The sequence below is a fragment of the Heliangelus exortis genome, chromosome 21 (genome assembly GCF_036169615.1).
Source record: "Heliangelus exortis chromosome 21, bHelExo1.hap1, whole genome shotgun sequence".
NCBI lineage: Eukaryota > Metazoa > Chordata > Aves > Apodiformes > Trochilidae > Heliangelus > Heliangelus exortis.
The window spans coordinates 7,491,851-7,516,924 of record NC_092442.1 but is presented as its reverse complement, the minus strand read 5'-3'; the positions used below and the strand labels follow the sequence as shown (position 1 = coordinate 7,516,924).

The window sequence follows — 25,074 nt, the reverse complement described above, 5'->3', positions numbered from 1 at the left end:
CACTCGCAGCTCCCCCTCCTCACAGACCCGCGGGGCACCACCCCGCCCGCTCTGCCGCACCCAAAATGGCCGCCGAGGGCGGCCGCGCCGGCGCAAGGGGGGGAGAAAGGCGCTGGGCGGGGAGTTGGAAGGCGGCCGCCTCACGTGAGAAGCTGAGAAGGGAAGCGCGGCGGCTGCTGCGGGACGGGGCTGTGGCGCTGGAAGGAGGTAGGCGCCTTCTCCGCGACATCACCGCCACAGCGCATCCCAAAGCGCGGGACGGCCCCGCGTCACTGCTCCTCCTGAGGGGAGGGCGGCGGGGACTACAACTCCCGGCGTGCACCGCGCCGTGCCGCCAGCAGCGGGGGGAGAGGGGGCGGCGCGGTGGATGCTGAGGTTTGTAGTCCCGTGTGGGTGAGCGCGGGGAGGGATCGCTCAGGGGGCGGTAGCTCTGCGTGGCGGTAAGTTATGAGGGAAAGATGGTCCCGGGGAAGTCTGGGCAGGCTGAGGGGATGAAAAATCGCTGTCCTCACGGAGCTGCTGGGGATCTCGCAGCCGGGCTGGGCTGGGGGCCGTGGTGGTGGGGAGGGAGGTGTTCTCAGGGGGCTGCCAAGCGAGGGGAAGAAGGAGCGGTGCTACCTCACAACGTATCGGTCCTGAGCGAAGCCTTTTCCCCACTTTTTCAGCAGTTCTTCCACCATGAGGATGCAATCCCTACTCCCCACTCTGCTGCACCTCTTCCTTGTGCTCCTGGGACCTGGTGGTGAGTGTTTGGCCATCCCGGATCGGGCCCCCGGGGCCTCCTGGGCAGAGGTGGCTCAGGTGGCAGAGGGCTGCTCCCCATCACACCTCTGCAGGGAGAGCTATGACATGGTTCCCCTTAGTTCTTCTTTCATGTGTTACTTTCAACTTGGTGTGCTGGGACACAGGGCTGTGCTGAGGCACTGATGTGGTGGAACACTCACACTGAGCTTAAAACTCAACAGTTGCAGAAGCAGATTAAATGCTGTCAGTGGTGCAGCCAGTGATGAACTTGGGGAGCTCTCCTGCACTTGAATAACTTAAGAAGATGAGGTAATATAAGAAAAAATTGTCTAGGGCATCCTGTTTATCTCTTCATTGCTGGCATTATTTTTGTATGGATCTCTGTTCTTCTCCTTTAAACATACAGTGAATAAAATAGACTTGGATTCCAAGCCACAAAATTGTTGACACCTGATCAGCTTATGGTTTTGATATCAGTTGTATTGGCACTTGGTATTTCAGCCTCTGTTAAAACATGATATAACACAACACAGCTAGATTGATGTAAAGTATATCCCTTAACAATGTTTCAGAGCACTACAGTAAAGGTGCTTGTGATTCATGAAGTGTTGAGCTGGTAAATGTATCTTCTCTTGAACATCTGGGTACCTGGTTTGAATTTGTGTAGAAGAAGCAATTTTAAACTAAATTTTGGGCACTTACGACTCCTAAGTTACTAGGATCATTCAAAAAAACAATGTGGGTATGAAGTATCCTGTAGCCTGCTCTTGCCATGAGCTTCTGTTGCACTTCAAATATTTAAATATCTTCCTTGTGACATGTTCAAATGTTCAAATGACAGTTATATACTTCTTTTAAGTTGTTTAGTCACCTCGAAGTAGGCTGTAATTTCCTTGCTTTTTATCATTATTAATTTTAGTTATCTTGACACTGCAGGTACCAATGGACAGGATATCTATATCACAAAAGAAAGTAGGTATTTCTTCTGAAGGATCTGTTCTTCATTCATAGTAATTGAGATTTGTGTGGGGGTGTTTTTGTTGATTGAGTTTTCCCCCCACAGATGGAGTCATTGTCTTGTCTGTCCCTGAAGTGGTTTCACTAGAAAGTGGAAGTTCAACAAATGTCACAATCTCTCTGAGGTAAAATCATGATTTAATCTTCACTTTCTCCTTAGAATGGGGGACAAGCAAGTGGGTAGGACTCTGCTACATAAGATATTCCTGCAGAATGTCCTCCAGAATGTCAGTCCTCCACAAGTGAACTTACAGTTCCTCCATTTATAAAAATTGATACTTAGAGAAGCTTGCATTTCCTAGAAGGAACACAAAAAAACCCCAAAACATACAACTTTACAAAGAAAACAGAACTCCCCATTTCTAGCAAGGACATGTAGCTATTCCAGAGTGGGGAGGGGGGGTGTACCTGAGTCTGACTGTTTAACACAGGGCATTGTTTATCCATATTTTCCTATATCAGTCCCTTCCCAGGAAAGGATTGTTAAACACACACCTCCCCTTTGAGGAAAACAGTCAGATGAAAATACAAGAGTTATTATAAAGAAAATAATAGCAAAAACATGTCTGCAGCAATCTCAAACCTCTGGTTTTGCAAAGGAAGATGTCACACTGGAATATTGTTCATGGACAAGTACAGGCATTTGAATCTTAGGGTATTTTAAGTACTGCTGTGCAACTAAACCTCCTGGACAAATGCTCAGTGGGATTCTCTGGGAAAGCTGTGCAGGGGTTTCCCTTGAAGGGAAGGGTTGAAGGGTTATTAATCACTTGAAGGGTAATTAATCAAGCTGTTTTTTTTGTTTTTGTCTTGCTGCACAACTAAAATTTCTGCCTTTCATCACCTCTAGTACATAACCATCACTTCTGCCCTTCTTTACCAGCAAAGGGTTGACAAGCACAACACTAGGATTCTCTTGGCAATGACTTTGCCACTTGTGTGGAGAAGAAGGAGGTAAAATGTGGCCAAGTAACTGCCTAATGCCCAACTCTAGTTCAGATAGAAATAGTTCAATGCTCCATTCCTTGGTGCTGGTGCATCTCTGAGCACTGGTTGTGTCTGTTCCTTATCTTTGCCACAGCTGTGAGGATTTGGCAGAGACTCTACAGCCCTGAAGCAACCTTTGTCTAACTTGTTATTTCTGCCTTGACAGGGCTCCATTAAATGAGACCCTGGTGATAACTCTTAATATTACACACTCATCAAAAACCAGCACTGTTGTTGAACTGCCTAATGAAGTAAGTGACAGAACAGAGTTGTGATCCTATGCAAAAAGTTCCTGGTTGGATGGTCCAACTCTTCTCTCCACTTTGCCTTGCAGGTACGAGTGCCTGCAGGTCACACTAGAGCAGACTTCCAAGTGAAAGCAGATGATGTTGGACAAGTTACAGTTTATCTTTATGCCATTAATTCCAACGTAACTGGGTGAGAAACTGGCTTTATTTCTACTTACTTTCCTTACAGCTGCCTAAATTTTGGGGTAACTATTCCCTCCCTATAGTTAAACAACTAATGGGACATGGGTGGTGTGTAGTTGAGAAGATGTGGTGACCCTCCAGCAATCCCCAAGGTATTCAGATAAATACAGGGTATGAAAGCAGAGTGGTAGCTTTGGTATCTTAGATTTCATTACAAGTTCTCATGACTCCTTACTTTGGTTTTAACAACCCCTCCCAAAAATACCAAAACTCCATGTTAGCTTTTCTGATTCAGGAAGCTGTAAATGCCCACTGGAATATTATTCTTACTGGGTGCAGCTGTGCACCCACATCACTACCACAGGAGGTGGGTGTTTGGCTTTCTAGTTTGGGGAGCCCTCTGGACACAGATCCCAGTCCTCCCTACCAGGAAAACTGTAAGATGGAGAAAGCTGGGTTGTATTTGCTTGTTACTCCTGTTTTACTTCCTCGTTTCACTTCAGCTTTTAAATCTCAAAGCAAATGCAGAGGTAAGCACGTGGAATGCTCATCAGGACAGGGGTGATCATGAGGCTCTGCTGGCAGAGCATGAAAAGTGAAACTGCTCTTGCATAACAGAGTTGGTGCTAAAAGAGTAGAAGCCATAGGCACAGGATATCCTTTTTGAAGATTTCTAAGATAAAGGAATGGAAAGGTTGAGACAAGAAGGAAAGGTTGAGAATAGGATCTGTCCTACACATAACAAGGAAACTAAAGAAAGGGAGCAACTCAGCTGAAATCTTGTCTCAATATCTGGACTCTTTTTGCTCTCAAAGCAGAACAAGGCAAAAACTGCTGGAAAAAAAAAGCATGGACAAACAGATTAACTAATTCTCTTTGCATTACCCATCAGGCCTAGGATTCAGTTTCAAGTGATTCATAGCATCATAGTGAGATATGCTGATGAGGTGATTGGCTGGATCTATTTCCTTGCCTGGTCTGTCTCCTTTTACCCTCAGCTCTTTGAGAACTGGCGACGAAAAAGGTAAAGAGACTTAAGATGTGTTTGCAAGTCACTTAAGAGCTTCTGCAAATCATGTTCCTTGCTGCAGTTACACCCATCTTGGTTATTATGAATTATGCATGGCAAGAGGCAGGAGGGGAGAAGCAAGGCAAAGATAGGGTGGAATAAATGCAGTCCCAGTGAGTTTTTATGCATGCAGATCAGAGGAAACTAAATGCATCTTATAGACATAAATCCTATGGTTTGGCATCCAGTACTCATTTGTTGTAGAGGAGACTCCCCCATTCCCTTTGGTGTCATGTTGTAAATCATCTGCCAGAGCCAATTGTGACCCCCTCCAAAGATTACTTACCTTGTAAGCTGCTGATCAGACAGCTCCTTTTGGTGTTGTCATTAGGCCAGCTCCCTTTAAGCTTAGTGACTGTAAAGAGAAACATTATTATTTTGGCAGAGATGCCCTACTACTTCTCTGGATTCTGGCTGGAATGGTTTTATCAGACCGGTTGAGGGGTGAAGTTGGGACAGTGAGGTGAAGCAGAGACACAACCCAGGCAGTGAGAGCTGCTGTGAGTACCAGTGGGTGGCAAATGAGGGATATTTCATCTGCTTCCTGATGGACTCACAGCATCATGTTATCCCTGCAGCTTTGGCTTACATCACAAATTGCCTACAAATCTGTATATTCTAGGGGCAAGTTATCTCTGGAGCTGCCTATAATGCTCTGCTGCATATTTATCATACTTTTTCCTCCCCTTTTCTAGTGTTGTTGGACTAAGCTTTGACTTTATAGCATTAAACCTAACTGGCTTTATAGCATACAGTGTGTTTAATGTTGGACTCTTCTGGATTCCCTTGATTAAGGTGAGCATGGTGAGCTCTTAATACTTGCTGGGAACAGGGGAGTAACAAAAAGGGAGTTAAGGCATTTGGCTGGTTTTGGTTTCTCGTATATTTAGGAGGAATTCTTTGTCAGTTATCCCAGTGGGCTGAACCCTGTGGCAATCAATGATGTTTTCTTCAGTCTCCACGCAGTAGCTCTGACTCTCCTCACCATAATTCAGTGCTGCATCTACGAGGTAAGGCTCAGTGCCGGGCTGACCGGTCTGCTCTGGCAGAGCTCCCTCTGCAGGACATCTCTCCACTCACCGTCCTTCGGGCTTCCAAGTCCTCTTCACTCCAGCATCTCCAGCCTTTCTAGAAGTGAAGTTTCACAATCCATCTGCCTTTGTTTTTCCTGATCTAGTAAAAACTCAAGTACACTTAGCTACGTCAGCCTTGTGGATGTTCTAAGCTTCTAGGTAAACCCATTTGGGACTCAGAATAACAAAGGCAAACAGACAAATTCATAAAGTTCCCAAACAGATCTCCAGCCAGCACATAGATTACAGCTCTACACAGAACCAGTGCTGCTCTGTACTTTGCTATTTCCTCACTTCCTTCCAACTTGTTCCCTTACTTGGACCTAGGACAGGTCCTCAAAGTTTATTACAGTCAGGTGGTTTGATTCCCATTGTAAAATCCTCTGAGCTGAACAGCCAATTTTTTCTAGAGGGTAACTGTTTATATCTTGGGGTTTTTCCTTTGGTGATGCTAAACCTGAAATTGTATGAGCATGTTTGTCACTGCCACTGCTGCAGAAGCCTTTTCTAGGGGAGAATTAGAAAGCAACCATGAATCTTTTACCATCATGGCATTAGGAGTTTTTTGCCTATATAGGAACTCTTCATATTCAGACTGAACTCAGGAGTCTGTTACAGATGCAGCACTGATAACAGCATCATAAATACTCAAGAATACTGCCACAATATTACTCATGGACAAGAGTGTTCCAAATGATTGATGTTGAGTATCACCCATCAGCTCTTGCAGACCTACAGCTGAAAATTCCCTTGTGGTGTGAGCCTACCTGGTACAAGTGTAACCCTGCAGAGTCCTGAGCATGTTCTGTATCCTGCAGCCTGTCTGGGGTTGTATGACCTTGGTCATTCTGAGTGTATCTGCATTTCTCTTTCAGAGAGCAGAGCAGAAAGTATCCAAAGTTGTTGTTGGACTCCTAGCACTTGCATGGATCTTCACCTTCACAACCCTGTTTCTTGCTGCAGCTGAGGAAATGACATGGCTGCAGTTCTTGTTCTGCTTCTCATACATTAAGTTAGCAGTCACACTGATAAAATATTTTCCACAGGTAAATCTGAATTTTTCTGCTTTTATCCCATATTCCTGTCACCCTAAACCTGCAGTGCATGCCCTTGGAAGTCTGACCTAGATTAAACCAGCAATGATTGTGACAAAACCAGCAGAGTTCTAGAGATATTGAACATTAATCTCAAGTGCTTGTACCTGATGTGCTGATCAACTTCTGACACTCTCAGGCATACATGAATTTCTGTCGGAAGAGCACTGAGGGTTGGAGTATTGGGAATGTATTACTGGACTTCACTGGTGGAAGCTTCAGCCTTCTCCAGATGTTTTTGCAGTCATACAACAATGGTAAGGCTGGAACTGAGGTGGTGGGGCCTTTCTGTCTTAATGGGGTGGGGGAATCCCCCAAAGCAGATATAGATCTGTAGGTTAGCTTGAGAGAATGAAGGTTGTGTTGTTGAATGGGAAGCTGTTCTTAGACCAGGAATAACAAAAAAAATCTGTAACTATTCCTTCAAGATAGAAGATGAAATGGCTATTCTGAAACCAGAGGAGCAGTTTTTAATTAGTTTTGTAAGAGGTTCACTACAGTCAGATTGCAGGTGTGTCTAAGCACTCTCTGGGTAACAAACATGAACTTCTAATGTGGATGGCATAACCTTGAAGTCTTGAGACAAGACTACACTTGAGAAGTTACTCTTAACTCTTTTTTTTTTTTTTTGACAGATCAGTGGAAGTTAATCTTTGGAGATCCAACCAAATTTGGCCTGGGTGTCTTCTCCATCATCTTTGATATTGTTTTCATGGTCCAGCACTACTGCCTTTACAGGAGACAGGGGTATGAACCTTGTGAATAACAGCACTTGGGAAGACAAGAACTTTAAATTGAACTTGACCCTACTCTGGATGAAGGTTTTCAAGATACCTACTGCCAGTTACCAGAAATACTGATTCTGATCCTGGTCTGTTTATACTCTGACCCTCTCTTGTATGGAATACAAGTTGTTGCCTTACCAGATGCCTTAAAGGACAGCAAGCTATCCAGTCACCACTTGCAAATGGAAACTCATGCCTGTTGAAGCTGCAGAAACAGCTTAACATGAGGCATCCAAGCAAGACATGGTTCTTTTTCCATTAACAACAGGAAAGAGACCAGAGGGGTGTCTTTCTGATGGGAAGTGAAGCACAGAGAGCAGAATTCTGGATTTCCAGAAATCTGAGATCATGTTTAAAGAACCACTTAATGTAATGACTGACTACTGTCTGTGAATCTTAAGTACTGCTCACAGATAAATCACAGTAGAAAACCACTTGGGTTGGCTGTTAACAGCTGTCATGGTACATAAAATAATGAAATTGGTAGCAAATACACAAATGTTAGAATCTAAACTCTTTATTAAAAAAATACTGAGAAGCAGAAACTGAATTCTTATTTCCCTGAAAGCTCTTTCAAAGGTGTAAAGACAAGTGCTCAGATTTACCTGGATACTTGTAGTGCACTAACTTAATTTTTCTCAATACTACTGACATGCCTTGAATCCTAAATGCCAGATGGCAAAGATTTTTCAAAGAGATTATTTTTAAGTGAATCAGGTTAATTAACAGCCCTGTGATTTTAAGCTTTTTGTTGTTGTTGTTCCTGGGCAACTTTTCAACTATACATGGTATCCTCAAGGTCTTGCATTGCTTGAAGGTAAGCATCATACCCTTTAAAAGAACCAGAAGGAAATCCAGGAACAATACTTGACTTTTTAAAAGCCAATGTGGCTTATGGGGTGCCAACCCAAGAAAAATTAGAACCTCTTTTTCCCCTCTGCTAGAAACCAGGAGAGGTTTGACAGCTGACTTAACACTGCAGATAACCCACCAGGGAAATCAGACCTTACTAACCTCAGAGTGCTTTGTCTTCCTCTGCTCTGCAATCTGCTTCCAGCCAGAAAAGAGGTGTCAGTTGGAGGCATTCAAGTGCTGTGGCAGCCAAATGTAAGGAGAAACAGCTCAGGAAATCCAACTTTGTTTTATTGTGTGTAAAAAAAAAAAAATCAAGTGGAATAGCAGTACAAATAGCAGTGTCTCTTTATAGTAACAAAAATAACTTCAAACTCGAAACCCTTAAAATTTACCACTGAAATCTTAAGTTACAAAATTCAAAAGCAGTTATTGGAGTCATTCCAAGGATATAAAAATGGTCAATAGGCATCTGCTGGTGTGTACAGAGCAGTCTGAGATGCAGCAATCACAACATATGAACATGGCAGGGCAGTAATGTACTGAATAAGTTAGTCTGCCACCTCCTCATGTTCTATTTACAACAGCTTACCTGAAGACTGCTTAAGGAAAGTATAAATCTGTATAAATCAACTTAAGGGAATTAAGGAATCCAGTCTTTTGATAATTGTAAAGCTAGCTGGTTAACAAACCACTAGGATGCTAGATAATTAACTTAAAGAGTTGCAGCAAAAATCTTAAAATCCTGTGGCACGTTGATTGAAGCAACTTAGAACCTTACCAGAAGTTTAAATTTGGTCAAGAGGCACTTTTGGAAATTACTGGCATCAGTGACTTAAAGTCTTATAGAAGACTGACTAAAATCCACCCTGCCCATTTCAAATCTGATAGAAGTGGAATGAAGAACCAAAGACTCTCCAGCCACGAGCAGCTCTTTTGGTAAGTTCAGCAAGTGCTTTTTTTCCTTTTAAGCCTGATTCATTCAATGTTATTTGGGAACAAGGAGAATTAAGGTTTTACTCTGACAGTGAAACTGAACTGTAGTGTCTATGAATTTTAATGTACTTTGCAGGCATTAATCCAATACTTCTGCCCTAGTTGGTTTTTGCCAGTTTCATGTCTGAAGAGGCTGCTTTGTGCAGGGAACCTTTGCAGTGAACCATAATGCCCCAAACCCTTCAGCACACTCCTAGCTAGCACACAACGTGAGATGAGTACAGTGCTCCTCCCCACAGCTCTGTGCAACTCTTAATTCCTTAATTTGATAGCTTAGAGGAGGACAGGACAGCTCACTTCTAAAAGCTTAAGCACAGAAAATCCTCTTATCTTCCACAGCAGAAACCCCATTTCCTCCTAAAATAGAAGTTTTTGTGCTATGGAAGAACCGTTTCCAAGTTCAGGCTTGTCCAGTTGCTTCCTTAAACCAGGCAGGATCTGTCCTGTCCTCCTGAAAGCCACAACTACACTGAAGTCTCACCATGTGCCTGCAGGGCAGACTTTTAGAGAAGCACTTTTGCTAGGGGGGGACTAGAGTTTTACTACTGCCAGTTACACCAGAGAAAGAAAATAAAAATAGTGTTTACCACAGTTAGGAACATGCACTCCCTTCCAGACAACCAGCTCAGGTCTAACACTTGCTTTCTTCCTTGATATCAGTCTATTTATCTCCCTCCCCAACCCTTCCCCAACCTGGTGCTTGATTATTAGGACATCATGGATTGTTGCACAGCCTTCTGCAGGGATTGCCTGGTCACCAGCAGCCGTACCACTTCTTCATTCCTTTTTGTCAGCCTCTTCCTAGCCTGGTCGTGGGTCACCATTGTCATATCCCAGCCATTCACCTGGGGAAGAACCATAAAACAGACAGGTGCAGGGACTACAGGGGTACTAAAACTGTTCTACCAGAACTCTGTTGTAGATACACCCATACCACAGCTTGGTTTATATATAAGCCCTCTCAAACTGTCCTGGAATGTACCCAGAAAACAGTAATTGTTTCCCCCAGAAGTTTCCCCCAGCAGAAACTTCTCAGTAGTATTCACCTAGTTGTATTTTAGTTTGTTTTTTTTTTTAACTTAGTGTTTACCTGCATGATCTTATCTCCAATCTGGAGTCCTGCAACTTCTGCTGGGCCTCCTTCTGTCACCCTTGTTACATAGATACCCTGCAAACAAGAAGTAGATCAATCAAGTATTCATTTACTAAAAAAGGGAACATTAAATACTCTGGGGCCAAAAATAGTTTGTATGTAGAGATTCTAGTTTAAAAAACTGCAATGTTGGAGAACAGAAGAGGTGGAGATTTGATTTAAAACATCCTCAGTCTGCAACCTGGCAGCAGAGTGATTGCAGTCAGCTGTGTGGGAGGGCAAAAGGCAGAGGCAAGGGAGTGGCTCAGCCTTTTGCAGAGGGAATTGCTACAGAAAAAGAGGAGCAGCTGACCTTATCAGTCTTGTCTTCAGAGAAAGGATTCTGAGTTGGATCCTGATCAATTCCACCTCCAATGCTGAATCCCAGGATCAAATTGTCACCCTGGCGAAGTTTGTGTATTTCAATTCTTTGCTGAAAAGAGACAAAGTAGCTGAGTATCACCACCACTGGGGGAAATCTCAAGTGTGTTTCAGACACAGACATTTAAGCCCCAGTTGGTAGTTTGTCAGAAGCCCACCAGAGCAGATATCCCACAGCTTGGTCCCCTGACAGCCCTAAAACCCCCTGGCAGCACAAAAAAAAAAAAAAAACAAAACCAACTTTGTGTGGGCTCTGCTGTCCCCAGGGCACACACAGCCCTGGTGCTGACAGCTCTTGGCTCTCCCCAGTTCTCAGCTCTGCCAAGAGGCAGCAGCTCAGGGAGCCACCTCCGAGCTCCTGCCAGGATGCAGCCAAACTCCTTGGCTACTCAGAGCTTTACCAGTGCCTGGAGATATGAGGGTAAAAATGCTGAAAAACAGAGGAGGTCTCTGGAAACAGGAGTCACACCGAGGTCACTGGCAGCCACTGTCACCAGCCTCATCTTTATCCATCTGCCCCGTGTTCCGTGGGCACCCCAAGCTATTATTAGGTCGGGTCTTTGGGATAAGCTATCACCGCACTGCTGTAACCCAGAGCCAGGATTCCTGCTGCCTCCTGAGCTCAGGTTTCTCATTTGTTTTTTACCCATTATCTACCTGCAAACGCCAGCCTGGGCAGCTTTTCAGCCAAGCCAAAAAGCCACGGCCTTAACTGAAACAACAACCACGCAAGAAGTTCTTGACCCTGCTCCACGGGGAGAGGTCCCTGCTCCCCGCGGGTCCTTCCCGCCCCGCTCCGCCCCACCCGGTGAGGAACCCGCCCAACACAGCACCGCTACAGCGGCTCCGAACACCGGAGCCCGGGGCTGTGCATTACAGCAGCGAACAGACCGAACGCTCAGCGGGTGCTTCTCCTGCCGGGGCTAACGGGTTATTCCTTTTTTATCGCCACCGGGAAAGGCGGAGGGGCCGCGGGGTCCGTCCCCTCAGAACGGGGGAGTTTCCTCCCGGCTCAGAGAACTCGGTCCCGAGCTATCTCAGACACCCTGCAGGGCAGAGAACCGGCGAACGGCGGCAACCGGGACCCGCGGCGCTGCGGGCCGCGCCCAAAGGGCTCCCGGAGCGGGACGCGCCCGCGGCACCTCCGCCCTCTGACAGCCGGTAAGGCGCCGCCCCACCCGCGCCTTCGCCCCGGTCCCGCTGAGCAGCCCCCGGCGCGGTGCCCCCGTCCCGTCCCGTCTCACCACCACGGCGGTGACGGGCTGCCCCGGCACGTAGGACATGGACACGGACATGGCCCCCGCCCCGGCCCCGCTGCTGCCGCCGCCCGAACAAAAGCTCCCGGTCCGGCCCCGGGCCCCGCTGACGTCACAGCCGCCGCCAGCCAATCAGACACCGCCCCGCCCAGCGGCGCCGGAAACCGCCTTTTCCCCGGCAGCCCTCGCGCCAAGATGCCTGACAGGAGCTTCCGGCGGGGCCGCGGTTGGTTGGGCCCGGCGGGGCTGCCCGGCTCCCGCGGTGACGGGCGGTGACGGGCGGTGACGGGCGGTGACGGGCGGTGACGGGCGGTGACGGGCGGTGACGGGCGGTGTGCGCCTGTCCCCTGCAGGGTCTGAGGCCTGAGGGTCCCGCGAAGCAGCGCCTCGCCGTGGATGAGAGGTACGGGACGAGGGGAAGGCGGGAGGGCCTCAGGCGGGCCGGGCCGGGAGGGGCCACCTCGGGAGTGCCGAAGGCCGCGGTGCTGCCGCCGCGCCCCGGAAGGGAGCGCCTGGAGCTGAGCGATCCCCGCGGGTGGGTGCCGCGGGCCCGGCTCTCGGGGGGAGCGGGGCTGCTCCGGGGCGGCCTGGCCTGGCCTCCCCCCGCCCCTACAGCTCCTCCGCTCTTCTTTACCTCAGTCTCGCTGGGAGAGAGGAGGTCCCCGAGCCCGGCTGGGAGCCATGGCCGCCGTGGTGGCCAAGCGGGAGGGGCCGCAGTTCATCAGCGAGGCGGCGGTGCGGGGGAACGCCGCCATCCTGGACTATTGCCGGACGTCTGTCTCGGCCCTGTCGGGAGCCACGGCGGGGATCCTGGGGCTGACCGGCCTGCACGGCTTCATCTTCTACTTCCTGGCTTCCGTTCTCCTCTCTGTGCTCTTGGTGTTAAAAGCGGGACGGCGATGGAATAAGTACTTTAAATCCCGGAGGCCGCTTTTCACGGGGGGGCTCATAGGAGGGCTCTTCACGTACGTCCTGTTCTGGACTTTCCTGTACGGCATGGTTCATGTTTACTGAACCGACCACCTTAGCTGCACTGGTTTTTAACGAAGCAGGAGGACTGTTGCCAAAAATCATCTACACGACTAGGCCAGCTCACCTCTCACACCATTGTTCATTGCTTGTATGGTTAATTCTGTCAGTAAATTATGTCCAAGTACAAATGAATCAGTGGTACAGTTCTAATTAAACTGAATGTGAAATACCACTTGGGTGCCTCCCATCAATATCTGTTTGGTGGTTAAGGAATAAGTTGTGTCCCTACTTGCAGCTCAGTTTTGGTTACCATAGTCCCTTGTCTCTTTTGTGTTTTGGAGAAGACAGACCAGTTACAGCCCCTTCTGGCTCTGCTGCCTGTCCCTACACACAAGTACTGAGGAAAGCAATGTGTAGAACACAGCACCCTGAAAAAGTATCCCACTGACACAAGGCTGCACAGTAGCATGTAATTAATTTTATATTAAAGGTTTGGTACAGAAATGTAATCAAGTCACTAGTGCAAATGTTACCTTCCACAACTGCTCTATGTACATCCTATCAATAAATTACATTTTTGGAGAAACTCAATAATTAACTCAATAATTAACTCATTTGCCAAACCCTCTGCTCCTTTTTAGTATGGTTGTGCCCAGTGAACCATGGACAGCATGGAACTGGACACCAGCTCAGTGTCCCCTCAACACCCCTGTGAGGTTGGTGGCATTTTCTGTAATGGAAGAGCTGCTGTGGTTCCACATCTCTGCCAGGACAGGAAAATTCAATTACCCAGTACACAGGTAACATCTGTACAGAGCTGCTTGTGCAGACAGAGCTCACAGAATTTAAACTGAACATAAGTGAGGGAGCTCTTTGTTTGTCCTGTGTTTTCTTGTAGAACACAACCTGCTCCATCTAGCTACCAGCACTGCTCTTTGTGGCACCACAGCACTGCAAGAGACTTTCTTTTTATGCAGTAGAGAGTTTTTAACAACACAATTTTCTGCACTTAAAAATATTTTACAGAGAAAGGAACTTTGGGTGAAATGCAGAATTATATAAAAAGTGGATTAGAGACTCTAAACATGACCTCATCTGCATTTCCTTCTGGAGACAAAGGATGTTTGGGGTTTGAATTCCCACAGCAGCATGGACTTTGACAGATTCCTGCCCTTGGGAAACAGCTGGCACTGGCTGTCCCTCAGCAGGGGTGTTCTAGTCCTGCACTAGTCAGACACTTTCTGAAGTCTTCACTGGCTGCAGAGCATAAGCACAAATCCCACAGAAAAGGGGGTGGGGTTGGCACCCAAAGAACAGACTGTACAGAAGAGTCTCAGCCTTTCCCTAAAGTGACAAATTTTATTGCTGTACATTAAATACAAGGAAAAAAAAAAAAAACAAACTCAAAGAAACAAACTTCTGAGAAGGAATCTGGTTCTGTTTTATCAACAGCTATGGCTGTGGGGATTGTGTTAAACAGGGTATAAAGAAGGGACTTTTGGGGGCCTGAAGAGTTAAATTCAGGAAATAGCTTTGGTCATCTAAGGAGGGTCTTGTTTTGTCAAGGTCAAACTTCTGGCATGAAGAGAGGAGGCTTTGGTTGCAGTTATAGCATCAGAAGCACACAGCTTGTCCTAAATTATTTTAAGTCTGCTGTTTAATCCTATTTTCTACCTACATTTTTGACTTAACTACTTGCATCTGAACAGAAGCAGAGAGAGCGAGCTGGGCTGGGTGGGCTTTGCTGTCACTGCCTGGATTCAGAGTTTGTCCCTGCTGACAGAGGTGAGGTTTGGTTCAGACTCAGAGAGCCCAGAGATTTCCCACCCTACAGAAGTGGAAGCAGCTGAGCACCCAATCCCAGCAGCTCTCTGCACCAGCACAGAGCAAGCTGGAGCCCTTCACATCTTGGTATTCCAAGGGTGCACAGAAACAATCTGTGCCGTGATAACTCCCCCAGGCAGCATTTAGAGAACACTGAGCAGTTTGCAGGGAGCCAGGGTGTGGAAGCTGTAAGTGGGGCAGGAATATTCATTCCCCTCCTCTCCTCAGCTCAAGCAAGAGCAGACTGCAAGCACTGATCCTCCATAACCACTTTGCTGAGATGAGCTGCACTCCCAAGTCAGCATAAACTCACAAAATGGGCTGCAATGAGACATTTCCCCACTGAGAAACAAAGGCAGCCCCAGTAGTTCTTGGAAGTCACTGGAGTGTTGGAATATTTGTCTTCCACATGTTCCTCCCCTTGGTGTGTTGGGAAGAACCTGGCAGAACCCTGCAGCACTCCCCTTCCAGCCCCTGCACTGCAGCCACAAATGGCAGCAGCAGCAACACCCCCACCCTGGCCTCTCCCCACCCCGAGCAGTTGGTGAGTGATGCAGAAAGGACAATCCTGACCAAATCAAACCTGACCCAAGGAGGGAGAACCCAAACCCATCAGGCTCTCCAGCACACAAACTCCTCACCACCAACCACAGGACCCTCTGTCCCTGCTTCATCCCCCTCCTCTGTACTCTGCAGTTTTGGTTCTCCTGGCCAGCCACACGTGGAGGTGGTGGGTGGCAGGTGATTCCCAGCTGCACCAGGACCTTCTCCTGCTCTTCCTCAGGCACACAGAGCTCCTTGCTGCTCCTGCTGGGAAGGGCTCTCCTGGAGAAGCACCATTCCCAGCCCTAATGCACACCCGGCAGTAACTGCCCCCGTGCTGACACCTTCCTGTCCTTGCAGGACAATCATCCCTTTCCCCCAGAGCTGCTGAGGTGCTGCATTTCACTGCACTTGCTGGCACGAGCAGTCCTGCTGCTTGGTGACACAAACCAGAGCTGTCAGAAGGGGCCAGAGGAGCAGGAGACAGGAGGAATCCCGGGCTCAGCCCTCCTCAGGGTGCTGGTGCCGGTCCAACTCCTGGCTCCTTGGCACAGGGAAGCAAAGCACAGCCACAGGGTAACACTGGCTACTGGCACAGGGACAGATCTAACAGTAGGTAGAAAAAACCCATTCATTTGGTGCCTTCTTGCTCCTGTTACAAAACCCTTTTCTAAATCCATGGTGGTGATACAGTGCTGCAGGCTCAGGATGCCAGAGAACATCTCAGGGGAAGAAGGGTGTTCTTTAAAGGACTGTTTTCCTCTGGGAATCCTGGTAATAGACAATAGATCTGATCTGGGGTATCTCCACCTCCCAGTCCAGGTGTGGTTTCACACCTGGGTGGTTTTCCTGGAGCAGGAGTCCAGCTGGCAGACCCAGCACTGGGCTTAGAGCCCACCCAGCTGGTCAGGGCTCTGATTCCCGTTCAGTGTGGGGCTAGATAACGATTTCCTGGAACTTGACCTGAGGAAACAAGCAAAGGGCAAGAGGTTCCCAGCCAGGCCTGTCACCAGAAGCCACCACCCTACAGGTAAAACCCCAGTTCACAGTTTGAGGAGGCTTTGGAGCACTTGGAGCTGCCCCAGTTCCCTCCACAGTCACTGTGGACAGACAGTGCAGGCCATTTATAGCCCAACGGTGACGCAGCAGCTGCCTCTGCTCCCCAGCTCTCTGTGGCAATGAATTAGGGAGGGAGGAACTTGGCTGAACTCATTTGGAGGAATATAATTTCCTGGAATTGGCCTTTGTTTGCCATTAATGTTTACTGCATTCCTGTATCTCCCATTAGTCATAACAACAAAGCCATCACTTTTAAACACAAAAGCCAAGCCCACTTACTTTACTTCCTCGTACTTTTTTCCTCGATAAAAGTTACTCTTTTTAATCAGATACAGCAGCACCAGGTCACAAAAGAAAGCTCCCTGCAAAGAGAAACAACTTGTGTTTTACCTTTGCAGTAGAAGAGGAACTGTTCTGATCCATTTAGCAGTGAACATTAAAGACTAACCTGCAGAAGCTGTATTTTCCTTCATGCAGTCTTAGGGGTATTTAGACTACAAAGGTACAGTAACAAATGCCTTTAAGACAGGGCACAAGCACACACCTGACTGAGCTGGCAGAGTAGTAAAAACTCTGCTGGAGAAGACAGAAACAAACTGACCCATTTTCTCCTCCTGACAGCTAAATGAGGGATCTGGGTCCCAATATGGTACTTAAAGAAAATAAACTCACCGCTCCCATCAGAGCAAGTCCCGAACCAACATTGATAATGGTGGGAATGATGTTAAATTTCCCTGCCTAAAAGAAAAAAGGTGATGAAATACAGGATAAGAAAAACCCAAGAAACAAGCTGAAGGATGTAGCTTATGCAGGGGGAGCTGCTGGTTCCTGTGGGTGTGTTTTGTTAGCAACCAGCAGGCACAACCTTAGAGAATTTACAGTGAACAATCTTGGAGGCCAAAGGTCTGTGTCTCTTAGACCCAACTGGCCATGGCTGCACTTCTGAGTTTGTGTCATCCCTAGATTAGGCTTCCTGTCCCTGCAGTCCATATCCATGGAGAGCAAATCTCCAGGGCACATTTACTTCTGTTGGATTTCACAGGAGCCTGGTTTTAGGTAGAAATGTGCAGAGCCATCCACACTCCAGGTCACCTCCTTTCTTATGTAGAGTTGGCAAGAGCCTCTCCCTACAACAAGCCAGAGAGGCTATTCTCATCCCAGAGCTTCCTTCCCCGTGGGAGATGTCTCCCATCTCTTTTTCTCTCCAGGCTCAGCCATTTCCTGGCCTGGAACCTCACCTTGCCATTCACCATCACATCAAAGCGGATCCCATACGCTTTAATCAGCGTCCGGTAGTCGACCCCCTCAGCATCCTGGTAATATTTGGCAAACCTGGAACACAACAATACTGACTGTACCTCCATCATCTGTCCCCCCCCCACGAGAGATATTCAAATATCTCTTTAGACAGATCTGTCCCCCAACCAAAACCAGCTTTAGCTGGCCATGAGGATGATTCCCTCCCTTCCTCCTCCACAGAGCAGTGTGTTTGGCTGGGGCAGGGCCCTGGGGGTATCTGGTACCACTTTACTGCCAACCTCCAACACCTGTGGGTCAAACCAGCTCAACCCCACAGTGGTACTGCAGTGTTCTCCTCTTACCTGAAGTTGTACCCAGAAGAAATGGTCTTTTCTACAAACTTGTTATCCAGCCGGCTAAAAGAATAGTGAGGATTACATTCAGAAGGGGCTTTATCAAGATCACAGTTCCACTCAATCTGAATTCCTATCACACCACCCTTAACGAAAGAGAGAGACAGTGTGAGTTGTTTCAGCTCAGTTCAATTGAAGTGTCTTCAACTTTATCAGATCCTTGGGCAAGTTTTCCCCAGGGACAAGAACAGCTGCATTTCTGGTCAGAGACAGGAGCACAGGGGTTTCTGGATGGGCTAAGTTCATGCTTACAATATTAATCTCATTACTCCACACACAGCTGTAGCTTTCCCTCTGCTGGTATCCGAGGAAGAGGCTTCTCATCCCAGGACACTGATCCCATTAATTTAAGCAGCTGTATTGTACTTCAGTGGAGAAGAGGATTTTATGCAGGGATCACAAGTGCAGAAGCCAGGCAAGGAGGCAAACCCCCATGGCCACCCAGCAGGCTGGCAAGCTGCACAAGCCCAGGGGACACTCCTACCTCTAGGGCCATCTCCTGGAAGTCACTCCCAGCCCACCGGACGATGTTCCCCAGGACAAAGATGGGGCAGTAGGGATGCTCCGTGCTGTAGCGGCAGCTCTTCAGGTAGGACTTGTTGTCAGTTGCCAGCACATTCACCCTGCAGGCAGGGAAGAGGGAAAACCACCTCGTCCACATCTCTGCTTCCCTACACAGCCCGTGCAACCAGGACTGCAGAGATCAGAGGCTTCTCCAGCACCTCTTGTGCACAGCAGAAAAGCCACCTCGCCACCAGCCTCATCACCCCCTGAGCCTCCTGACTGCTGGGCCAGGGGAAGCAGTCTGCTCACACAAAATAGATGGACAGGTCAGACTGGGACCAGCCCACCTGAAGCTGAGCACAAGGAAGGACTCACACAGAACCAGTTGCCGGGCTGCTCAAAGGCCACTTAATTTTTCTCAAGGAAAAAATGAGAATAAAAATGCTGGAAATGTCTGCCTGAGCCTACAGAATAACAGAACACACTCCCATCTGCACTGCTGGTTTTCATTCATTTTGGAGCCAGAGCTACAGCAGCAAAAGCAAACAAGTATTTTAAACCTGCATTTTCCCAGCCTCGTCCAGGCACCTTCATTTTTCATGGAAGAGAAGGAATATCTGGGAGCAGAAGCAGCTCAGGAACCTGACTATGCACTGGCTGGTGGACAGACCCCTTAGGAGGCCTGGTGCCTCTCATGCTGTAGAAACCATCACATAAATCATCTGGTGAGGGACAGCCCATTCCAGCTACTCTGAGAAGCTCCAAGCCCTCATTAACTCCTTGTTCCTGCACAGCCTGAAGCCAAAGACCTCCCCCTGCACTTTAGAAGAGGGAATATCTGCCTCCCCACACAAATCCTCAGGCTGGAGAAGGACAGAGGAACAAACCAGGGTTATTGGCTCTGGGATGGAGAGGACAGAGGGAACTCAGAGCACCTGCACTTACTTGGAGAACTTAAACTTGGGGAAACGAACTGAGTTCTTGATGTAAACAGTGAAGTTCTCTGCATTGGCAAGAAGTGGTTTCCTGGAAGAGAAGGGTTTGTCAGGTGTTGTGTCCATACCCAGCTCATCAGGTTTAAACTGGAATTGCTCTTTTAGCAGCAGCTACATTTCTCCCCACAGTGCTGTGCCAGCTGGGCCACTTTCCCCACACTGCCAGCAAGGAGTTGGTGAGGAACATGCAGGTGGAGGGGAAGGACTGAGAGCTGGGAACAGCCCTGGGAGAGCTGAGCAGGGGGAGCAGAGGGACAGTCCTGCTGGGGGCCATGCAGAGCTCCCTCCTGCACTGGGACAGCCAACATTCAGACAAGTGTCCAAGCAGAGGGGATCCAGACACCACTCAAAACAGCACACGAGCCAAGCACCTCAAGCTTGGAAATGGCACAGGATGGGCACGTACTTGGGCTTGGATCTTTTCTCCACTGGGCACCAGGCCAGGATCTCACAAGTCCCTCTGATGCTGTCCCTGTCTTTGAGACAACGACCAGTCCTAACCCCTGCAGCACAGACAGCACAGAAAAGGTCACACAAGGCAGCCACCTCCTTGCACACAGGATACACAGAACTCAGATGCTTTTCACTGCCACCCCAAAGGGCCTCTCAGCTGGGACAGCCACTCTCTTCTCCCTCCTCTGAGCAGCTCAGGGAGCTGTGGCCCAGCCAGCACAGAGCTGTAGGTAAGGCAGCAATCTTAATAAAAGATAGTAAAGAAAACTCCTTGCCACTCTCCCTGTCATGAGAAATCTCTGGGGTTGTAACCAGACTGAAGGGACCAGAAACACTGCAGGAGGAAGGAGCCTTCCCTTACCATTGCCAGCCACCACTGCTTCTCCTGCTGGGCAGTCCTGGTCCTGGTAACACAGTGCATCAGGGATGCTGGCACTCTGCAAAGTGGAAAGGGACAGGGCTGAGACCTGGGGACCAGAACACAAGACTCAGAGGGGTAAGAAAGTGCTGCTGATGTGGGGTGAACCCTCTGTAGGGTGGTGAAGACTGAAAACTTGCATCACTCACCAAAACCAAGCAGAAAGCCACAGTATCTCAAGAAATAACCCTGCCTTTGACCTAAGCTCCTCAGTCACCCTTCTCTGAGCTCCTGCAGCCACTAGAGGACAGCCGTGTCCTGGACAAGCAGCCCCTGCTCTCAGTCAGGGCTCCCCCTCTGCCCGAGACTTGGAAAATGAATCCCTGCTACCTGGAGACAACACCCCCTGTGTCCTCCTCCCCTAAGCCCCAACCCGTTCTGAACCACATCTCCACAGAGGACATTCTGAGATAAAAGGTCTGAAAGATGTCCCATGCCCTGAAGGTAACAAAAGCCTGGATGTTCAGCCTTTCCTGGGATGGGGCTCTAAGAAAGTTTCCTCTACCTGTAGCTGAACTTAATAACCTCCAATTGGTTTTCCTGTGGCCTTTTCTGAGCCTGACTGATGAATGTTCTGGTCTCATCTCCAGTGGGGCAGATGGTCCAGCACCTTCAGCTGAAGTCAGCAAGACTCTACAGGATCAGTGCCTCTGGAAATTAAGACACCTGAACCTCCCAGGTTTGCAGTAACCACTCGATTCCACTAAGATGTGACACTACAGAGAAAAATTATTTGAATGCCTTTCATCCTTCCTGTCTCCATTGTCCCCAGGTGTCCTCTGTCAGTTCTTACCCCAGGTTTTGTGGGGGTCTGGGGGCCAAGGGGCTCAGTTCTTCCTACCTCAGGACACGTGGCTTGCCTCTGGTTTGGGGTCACAATCAGATTTGTCATGACAAAGAAGACATTTTCACCCTAGAATAAGCAAAGTAAGGCAGGAAGAGTTAGAAAACCTCTTTTACTCTTCAAGTGCCTGTTACAAGCAGGACTCAGTTCTCTGCAGAGCAGTCACACTTCCCTCTCCCTGGACAGGAGCAGGAAAGCACAAACAGCTGCTGGCAAGCACTGCTGGACAACTTTCAACCTGGTGCCAGGTCACATCTGCTCCCATCTTTTCCCCTTGAGCACCAGCTGTGCAACCCACTTGCTCCAAGCCAATGAAGCAGCAAGACAGGTTTGGTCAGACACATTTCAAGCAACCTTCATCACTTTCCTTTCCCTCTCCCACCACTCTGGGCTGCTCCATGCATGCCCAGGAACAGAGGAGAGCAGACACCCTGCTCAGCTGAGCAGCCCTGCTGATGTCCACAGGACTCCTGCTTGCAAAGTTCTGCTTGCCAGGTATCACAGACCTTTGTGAGAGAGACAAGGTTGCTGGAAAGACCTAAGAGAAGGCAGAGCACTGCTTTCTTGTAGCCCACCTCCTGCTTATTCATCCCAAAGACCTGGATACATTCAGCCTTTCCACCAGCAGATGTTTTTCTAGGTGAGCAGCAGAGGACAGCAGTGGGATGATGCCAACCTGGGGAGGGATGACGTAGTCTGCAACATCCCACAGCCTTTCCCCCAGCTCCGAGGTGTTGGTGAAGGCCACTCCCTTCAGCTTGGTGATGACAGAGCTCTGGAGGGATGTGTCTGTGTCCTGATAGCCTTTCTTGACAATAAACACCCACCTGTGGTGAAGACACAGCAAGCAGCAGCATCAGCAAGTGGGGTCAGGGAGCAAGTTGCACAGAGAAGATCAAGACCCAGGACAAACACCATCCAAGGGCACATCAGAACATGCTATTGACACCCAGCTCTCTGCAACTACTACTACAAATTTAGTATAAACTCTTTGACATGAGCTGCATGAAAAAGCATCAAGACCAAGACCCCACATGCAGGGAAAAGTGTGATAAGTGGTCATGGGGTAAAAATCCAAACTTTCCATGTCCTTATCCTGTGCTACACTCAGCAGCCTCAACAGAAAGAGGGCAGAGCAGTGTTCTGACCTCCTCAAGATGAAAAGTAAAACAAACTTCTACAAGTTGCAGTGAAGAGGGTGGTTGGTTTCACAAATACTGCTATCAGGCTGCCAGTCCAGGAACAGATCATGGCTGGGGAGATGCAACTCCTGCAGGTGAGCTGCACATCACTAAGAGAAAGCTGTAGGGAATATTGCTGGATAAAGGATGTTTTGTAAACCAGTGCAATGGTAACAACCTGACTGCACCTTGGGCCCTGTGCTGGGCTTCAGGCTTCTCACCAGCACACCTGGAACTGCTGCTTCCTTACCAAGTGATCCAGGGACAGGTTTTGCTCATTTCTTCTCTCTGAAAGCAGCAAGAGCTCCACATCACTGATGCAAACCTCTCTGGGTTTGCAGCACTGCACACAGAAAGGGGGAGCAGCCATCTCAAGCTGAGCAGCACTGACACAGGCTGCCTTTCCCCTGCTATTTGTGACAAACCAGAACAATATCCCTCATCCCTGTTAAGTTTCCTCTTTTCCCAACAACACTGTTCTTCTGTTCCCAGGAGGGCTCAGAGCAGACCCATACATTTTCCTCAGTGAATCAGGGAGGAAATGGCAGCTGCATGCAAAAAATGATCCAGAAGGGTTTAATGATCACAAGACCTGAGCCCCCTGAACAGGTCTGGGGAGGTAATCAGGCAGCTGGACATCAGACTGACACCAACCACCACTGCAACACCCCCCAGCCACAGAGGAGCCCCTGCAGGCACCATCAGTGCCTGCCCAGGGTGTACAAAGGTAACAGATAAATAGGGAAGAAAATAGCCTGTATGGCCCAGAGTCTGTGAGCACTCCCAGGCACTGGTTATGGTCCTCTTGGATGGAGGATGTGTCCTGGGAACGTTATCTGCAGGATTCCTCCCTTAGCAGCTGATACATGCCTGAGTGCTGAGACTCCCTCTCTGCCCTGCTAACTACAGCAGGCTCTGGAACTGTGCACCTCTCTATAAATAAACCCAGGGCATAAAAACGACTCTGCTAAATTTAATCAGTGAAGACATGAGGTGTGAGAAGGGTGAAAGGACTCAGGAGCACAGTGAGAGTAAAGACTTCTAAATCCCGTTCCGCAAAGCCACAGGAACTCGGGAAGCAGTGGCACAGGTATCACACAGGCTGGATAATTCCAGGTCTGAGCCTGGAAGCTTCAAGGCACGTTGCTGTGTCTGTTACATGTCAGTGTGGCCACATTCTTGCAGAACTGGGCCTTTTCTGAGAGGTGCTCTAGCAATCTCCATGCCAACTCGCCCTGCTCTGAACTAAATACGAGGCAGCTGACATTCACACTGCCTCACCCCCCAAAAGCCTGGCTGCTGCAGCCCACACCAGCAGAAATCTGCCACTTTCTGCTTGGTTCCCTCCTATTTAGACCTGAGGCTGTCATGGCTCAGCAACCAGGACCATAAAATGCTCTTGTTTCTAATGAGTCAGGTGTTAAGGCTTGGCACCATTCCCCTAAATTCAGAAAGGCATAAATAATGCAGCACAAAGCCATAGTGCCCTGTGGTCTATTTTTAACTCTGTTAAGCTGGAAGGTAAAGCTGAATCCAGCGATCCCCAGCAGGTGAAAAAACCACATAGAAATCTACCAGATATTACACACCCCGGCTGTCTAACCAAGCATAACTATCTGCATCAAAACCAAAAGGCAGAGCAAGCTGTGGCTGCATGCAGAGCATCCTCCACTCACCCCCATCACAACCCGGCAGCCGCGGCAGAAGGTGACATGCAGGGCGCTCCTTACCCCACCAGGTACGCCAGGATGGAGAGCTGCACCACTCGATAGAGAATCCCCACCTTCTTGTTCTTGGCAATGACGTATTTCTCCGTTTTATAATCAAAAAGGGACAGAAATAAACCCTTCCAAGCCACCTGCCCCATGCTCCCCGCTCGCCCTGCACCAGCCGGAGAGGGCAGCAGCGTTTGCTGCTCACATTATCCACACGTGCTCTGCGTGGAAACCTGACACACCAACCCCTTCAGAGCCGGGCTGATCTCCTCCCTCCTGTCAGCTGCTCAGCAGCAGCAGCTCTCGGGTTGGTAACCTGCAGCTGCACCAACACCAGCTCCTTCCTGAGCTGCTCGCCAGGGAATTCATCCTCTGGGGAAGCCCCCGAGCCTCAGTTCTGCTCCCAGGTTCCATTCCCTGCCCCCCTCCGAGTCTCACAATGTTTCAATGTAAACATGCCATAGGATAAAGGCACATTACAGCATCCGAGGTGGCAGAGTTCTGGTCTCAGTTAGGTGTTACAGCCTTCCTGCAGCCTTTACATGATGGCAAAGCACCTGGCTCCATATTTTTTAATTTCTTAAGCATTTGCATGAGCAATGAGTATTTGGGTCCTTAACAGCCACCCAAAATACCTGCCTGGGTAACTACATCTTCCGACCACAACAACAAAAAAAAAAAACCAAACAAAAAAAAACCCAAAAAACCAAAAAAACAAAAAACACAAAAAACCCAAAAAAAACCCCATAAAAACAGTGAAACTCAGCAATTTCAGAAACGAATAAATAAATTCTGCATGTGGTTAAGGAATCAGTTGCCTTCACATCTCATTAAAATGAAATGCACAGCAAATGCTGAGCCAGGCACATAGCCCTGCAGAACACAGCTCCTGGTGAAACACCAGGGAGAGGAACAGTTTAACCCTCACTGAGATGGAGCTGCTACAGGAAAAAATAATCATTACTTGAAGCAAGAAGGGTGGACACTGTCTCCTGGTTAAGGAGGGCACAGAACGAGCCCTGAGGTGGAAAATGAACAAAGCCAGGACATTCAGGCAGCCTGGCTAAAAGAGCAAACTTACCTCCCCAGGAGAAGGT

General features: G+C 48.5%; 4 protein-coding genes across 13 annotated transcripts; 2 read left to right on the top strand and 2 right to left on the bottom strand.

Annotated features, from left to right (window-relative positions):
* Window positions 1-58: 58 nt before the first annotated feature.
* CTNS (cystinosin, lysosomal cystine transporter) lies at window positions 59-7,745 on the top strand. 5 transcript variants are annotated; one of them, XM_071764899.1, is made up of 12 exons: window positions 59-207; window positions 666-742; window positions 1,681-1,716; window positions 1,808-1,886; window positions 2,915-2,999; window positions 3,083-3,186; window positions 4,072-4,203; window positions 4,944-5,043; window positions 5,139-5,258; window positions 6,197-6,367; window positions 6,555-6,672; window positions 7,051-7,745. In XM_071764899.1, exons 2-12 carry the CDS (start codon window positions 679-681, stop codon window positions 7,179-7,181), a joined length of 1,140 nt encoding a protein of 379 aa, XP_071621000.1. In that variant the 5' UTR covers window positions 59-207; window positions 666-678; the 3' UTR covers window positions 7,182-7,745. The 5 variants fall into 5 exon arrangements, with proteins under 5 accessions (XP_071621000.1, XP_071621005.1, XP_071621003.1 ...); XM_071764902.1 differs by having other exon boundaries at window positions 80-207; window positions 669-742; XM_071764901.1 differs by lacking the exon at window positions 59-207 and adding an exon at window positions 386-440.
* A 577-nt stretch (window positions 7,746-8,322) lies between these two features.
* Window positions 8,323-11,961, bottom strand: TAX1BP3 (Tax1 binding protein 3). The gene is made up of 4 exons (XM_071764923.1): window positions 11,806-11,961; window positions 10,494-10,613; window positions 10,139-10,216; window positions 8,323-9,893 (listed from the first exon to the last, which is right to left on the bottom strand). Exons 1-4 carry the CDS (start codon window positions 11,854-11,856, stop codon window positions 9,756-9,758), a joined length of 387 nt encoding a protein of 128 aa, XP_071621024.1. The 5' UTR covers window positions 11,857-11,961; the 3' UTR covers window positions 8,323-9,755.
* Window positions 11,962-12,062: 101 nt separating this feature from the next.
* EMC6 (ER membrane protein complex subunit 6) lies at window positions 12,063-13,021 on the top strand. The gene is made up of 2 exons (XM_071764924.1): window positions 12,063-12,220; window positions 12,457-13,021. The coding sequence occupies exon 2, from the start codon at window positions 12,499-12,501 to the stop codon at window positions 12,829-12,831; it is 333 nt and encodes a 110-aa protein (XP_071621025.1). The 5' UTR covers window positions 12,063-12,220; window positions 12,457-12,498; the 3' UTR covers window positions 12,832-13,021.
* A 1,101-nt stretch (window positions 13,022-14,122) lies between these two features.
* On the bottom strand, window positions 14,123-24,584 carry P2RX5 (purinergic receptor P2X 5). 6 transcript variants are annotated; one of them, XM_071764894.1, is made up of 12 exons: window positions 23,993-24,577; window positions 21,758-21,908; window positions 21,079-21,150; window positions 20,181-20,256; window positions 19,773-19,869; window positions 19,317-19,397; window positions 18,352-18,490; window positions 17,817-17,953; window positions 17,454-17,547; window positions 16,888-16,953; window positions 16,495-16,577; window positions 14,123-16,119 (listed from the first exon to the last, which is right to left on the bottom strand). In XM_071764894.1, the coding sequence occupies exons 1-12, from the start codon at window positions 24,127-24,129 to the stop codon at window positions 16,044-16,046; spliced, it is 1,209 nt and encodes a 402-aa protein (XP_071620995.1). In that variant the 5' UTR covers window positions 24,130-24,577; the 3' UTR covers window positions 14,123-16,043. The 6 variants fall into 6 exon arrangements, with proteins under 6 accessions (XP_071620995.1, XP_071620994.1, XP_071620999.1 ...); XM_071764893.1 differs by having other exon boundaries at window positions 15,127-16,119; window positions 20,181-20,286; window positions 23,993-24,580; XM_071764898.1 differs by having other exon boundaries at window positions 15,127-16,119; window positions 20,181-20,286; window positions 23,939-24,076.
* Window positions 24,585-25,074: the final 490 nt, after the last annotated feature.

Coding starts and splice junctions, on each gene's coding strand:
- TAX1BP3 (XM_071764923.1), bottom strand. CDS start 11,856: ATGTCCGTGTCCATGTCCTACGTGCCGGGGCAGCCCGTCACCGCCGTG. Junction 10,217..10,493: donor CTGAAGACAAGACTGATAAG/GTCAGCTGCTCC, acceptor TCTTGTTTGCAG/GGTATCTATGTAACAAGGGT. Junction 9,894..10,138: donor TTGGAGATAAGATCATGCAG/GTAAACACTAAG, acceptor GTTCTTCCCCAG/GTGAATGGCTGGGATATGAC.
- EMC6 (XM_071764924.1), top strand. CDS start 12,499: ATGGCCGCCGTGGTGGCCAAGCGGGAGGGGCCGCAGTTCATCAGCGAG.
- P2RX5 (XM_071764893.1), bottom strand. CDS start 24,129: ATGGGGCAGGTGGCTTGGAAGGGTTTATTTCTGTCCCTTTTTGATTAT. Junction 19,870..20,180: donor AGCAGTGGTGGCTGGCAATG/GTAAGGGAAGGC, acceptor TCTGTGCTGCAG/GGGTTAGGACTGGTCGTTGT. Junction 17,954..18,351: donor TCCAGGAGATGGCCCTAGAG/GTAGGAGTGTCC, acceptor TCTTTCGTTAAG/GGTGGTGTGATAGGAATTCA.
- CTNS (XM_071764899.1), top strand. CDS start 679: ATGAGGATGCAATCCCTACTCCCCACTCTGCTGCACCTCTTCCTTGTG. Junction 1,887..2,914: donor AATGTCACAATCTCTCTGAG/GTAAAATCATGA, acceptor CTGCCTTGACAG/GGCTCCATTAAATGAGACCC. Junction 5,259..6,196: donor TTCAGTGCTGCATCTACGAG/GTAAGGCTCAGT, acceptor TTTCTCTTTCAG/AGAGCAGAGCAGAAAGTATC.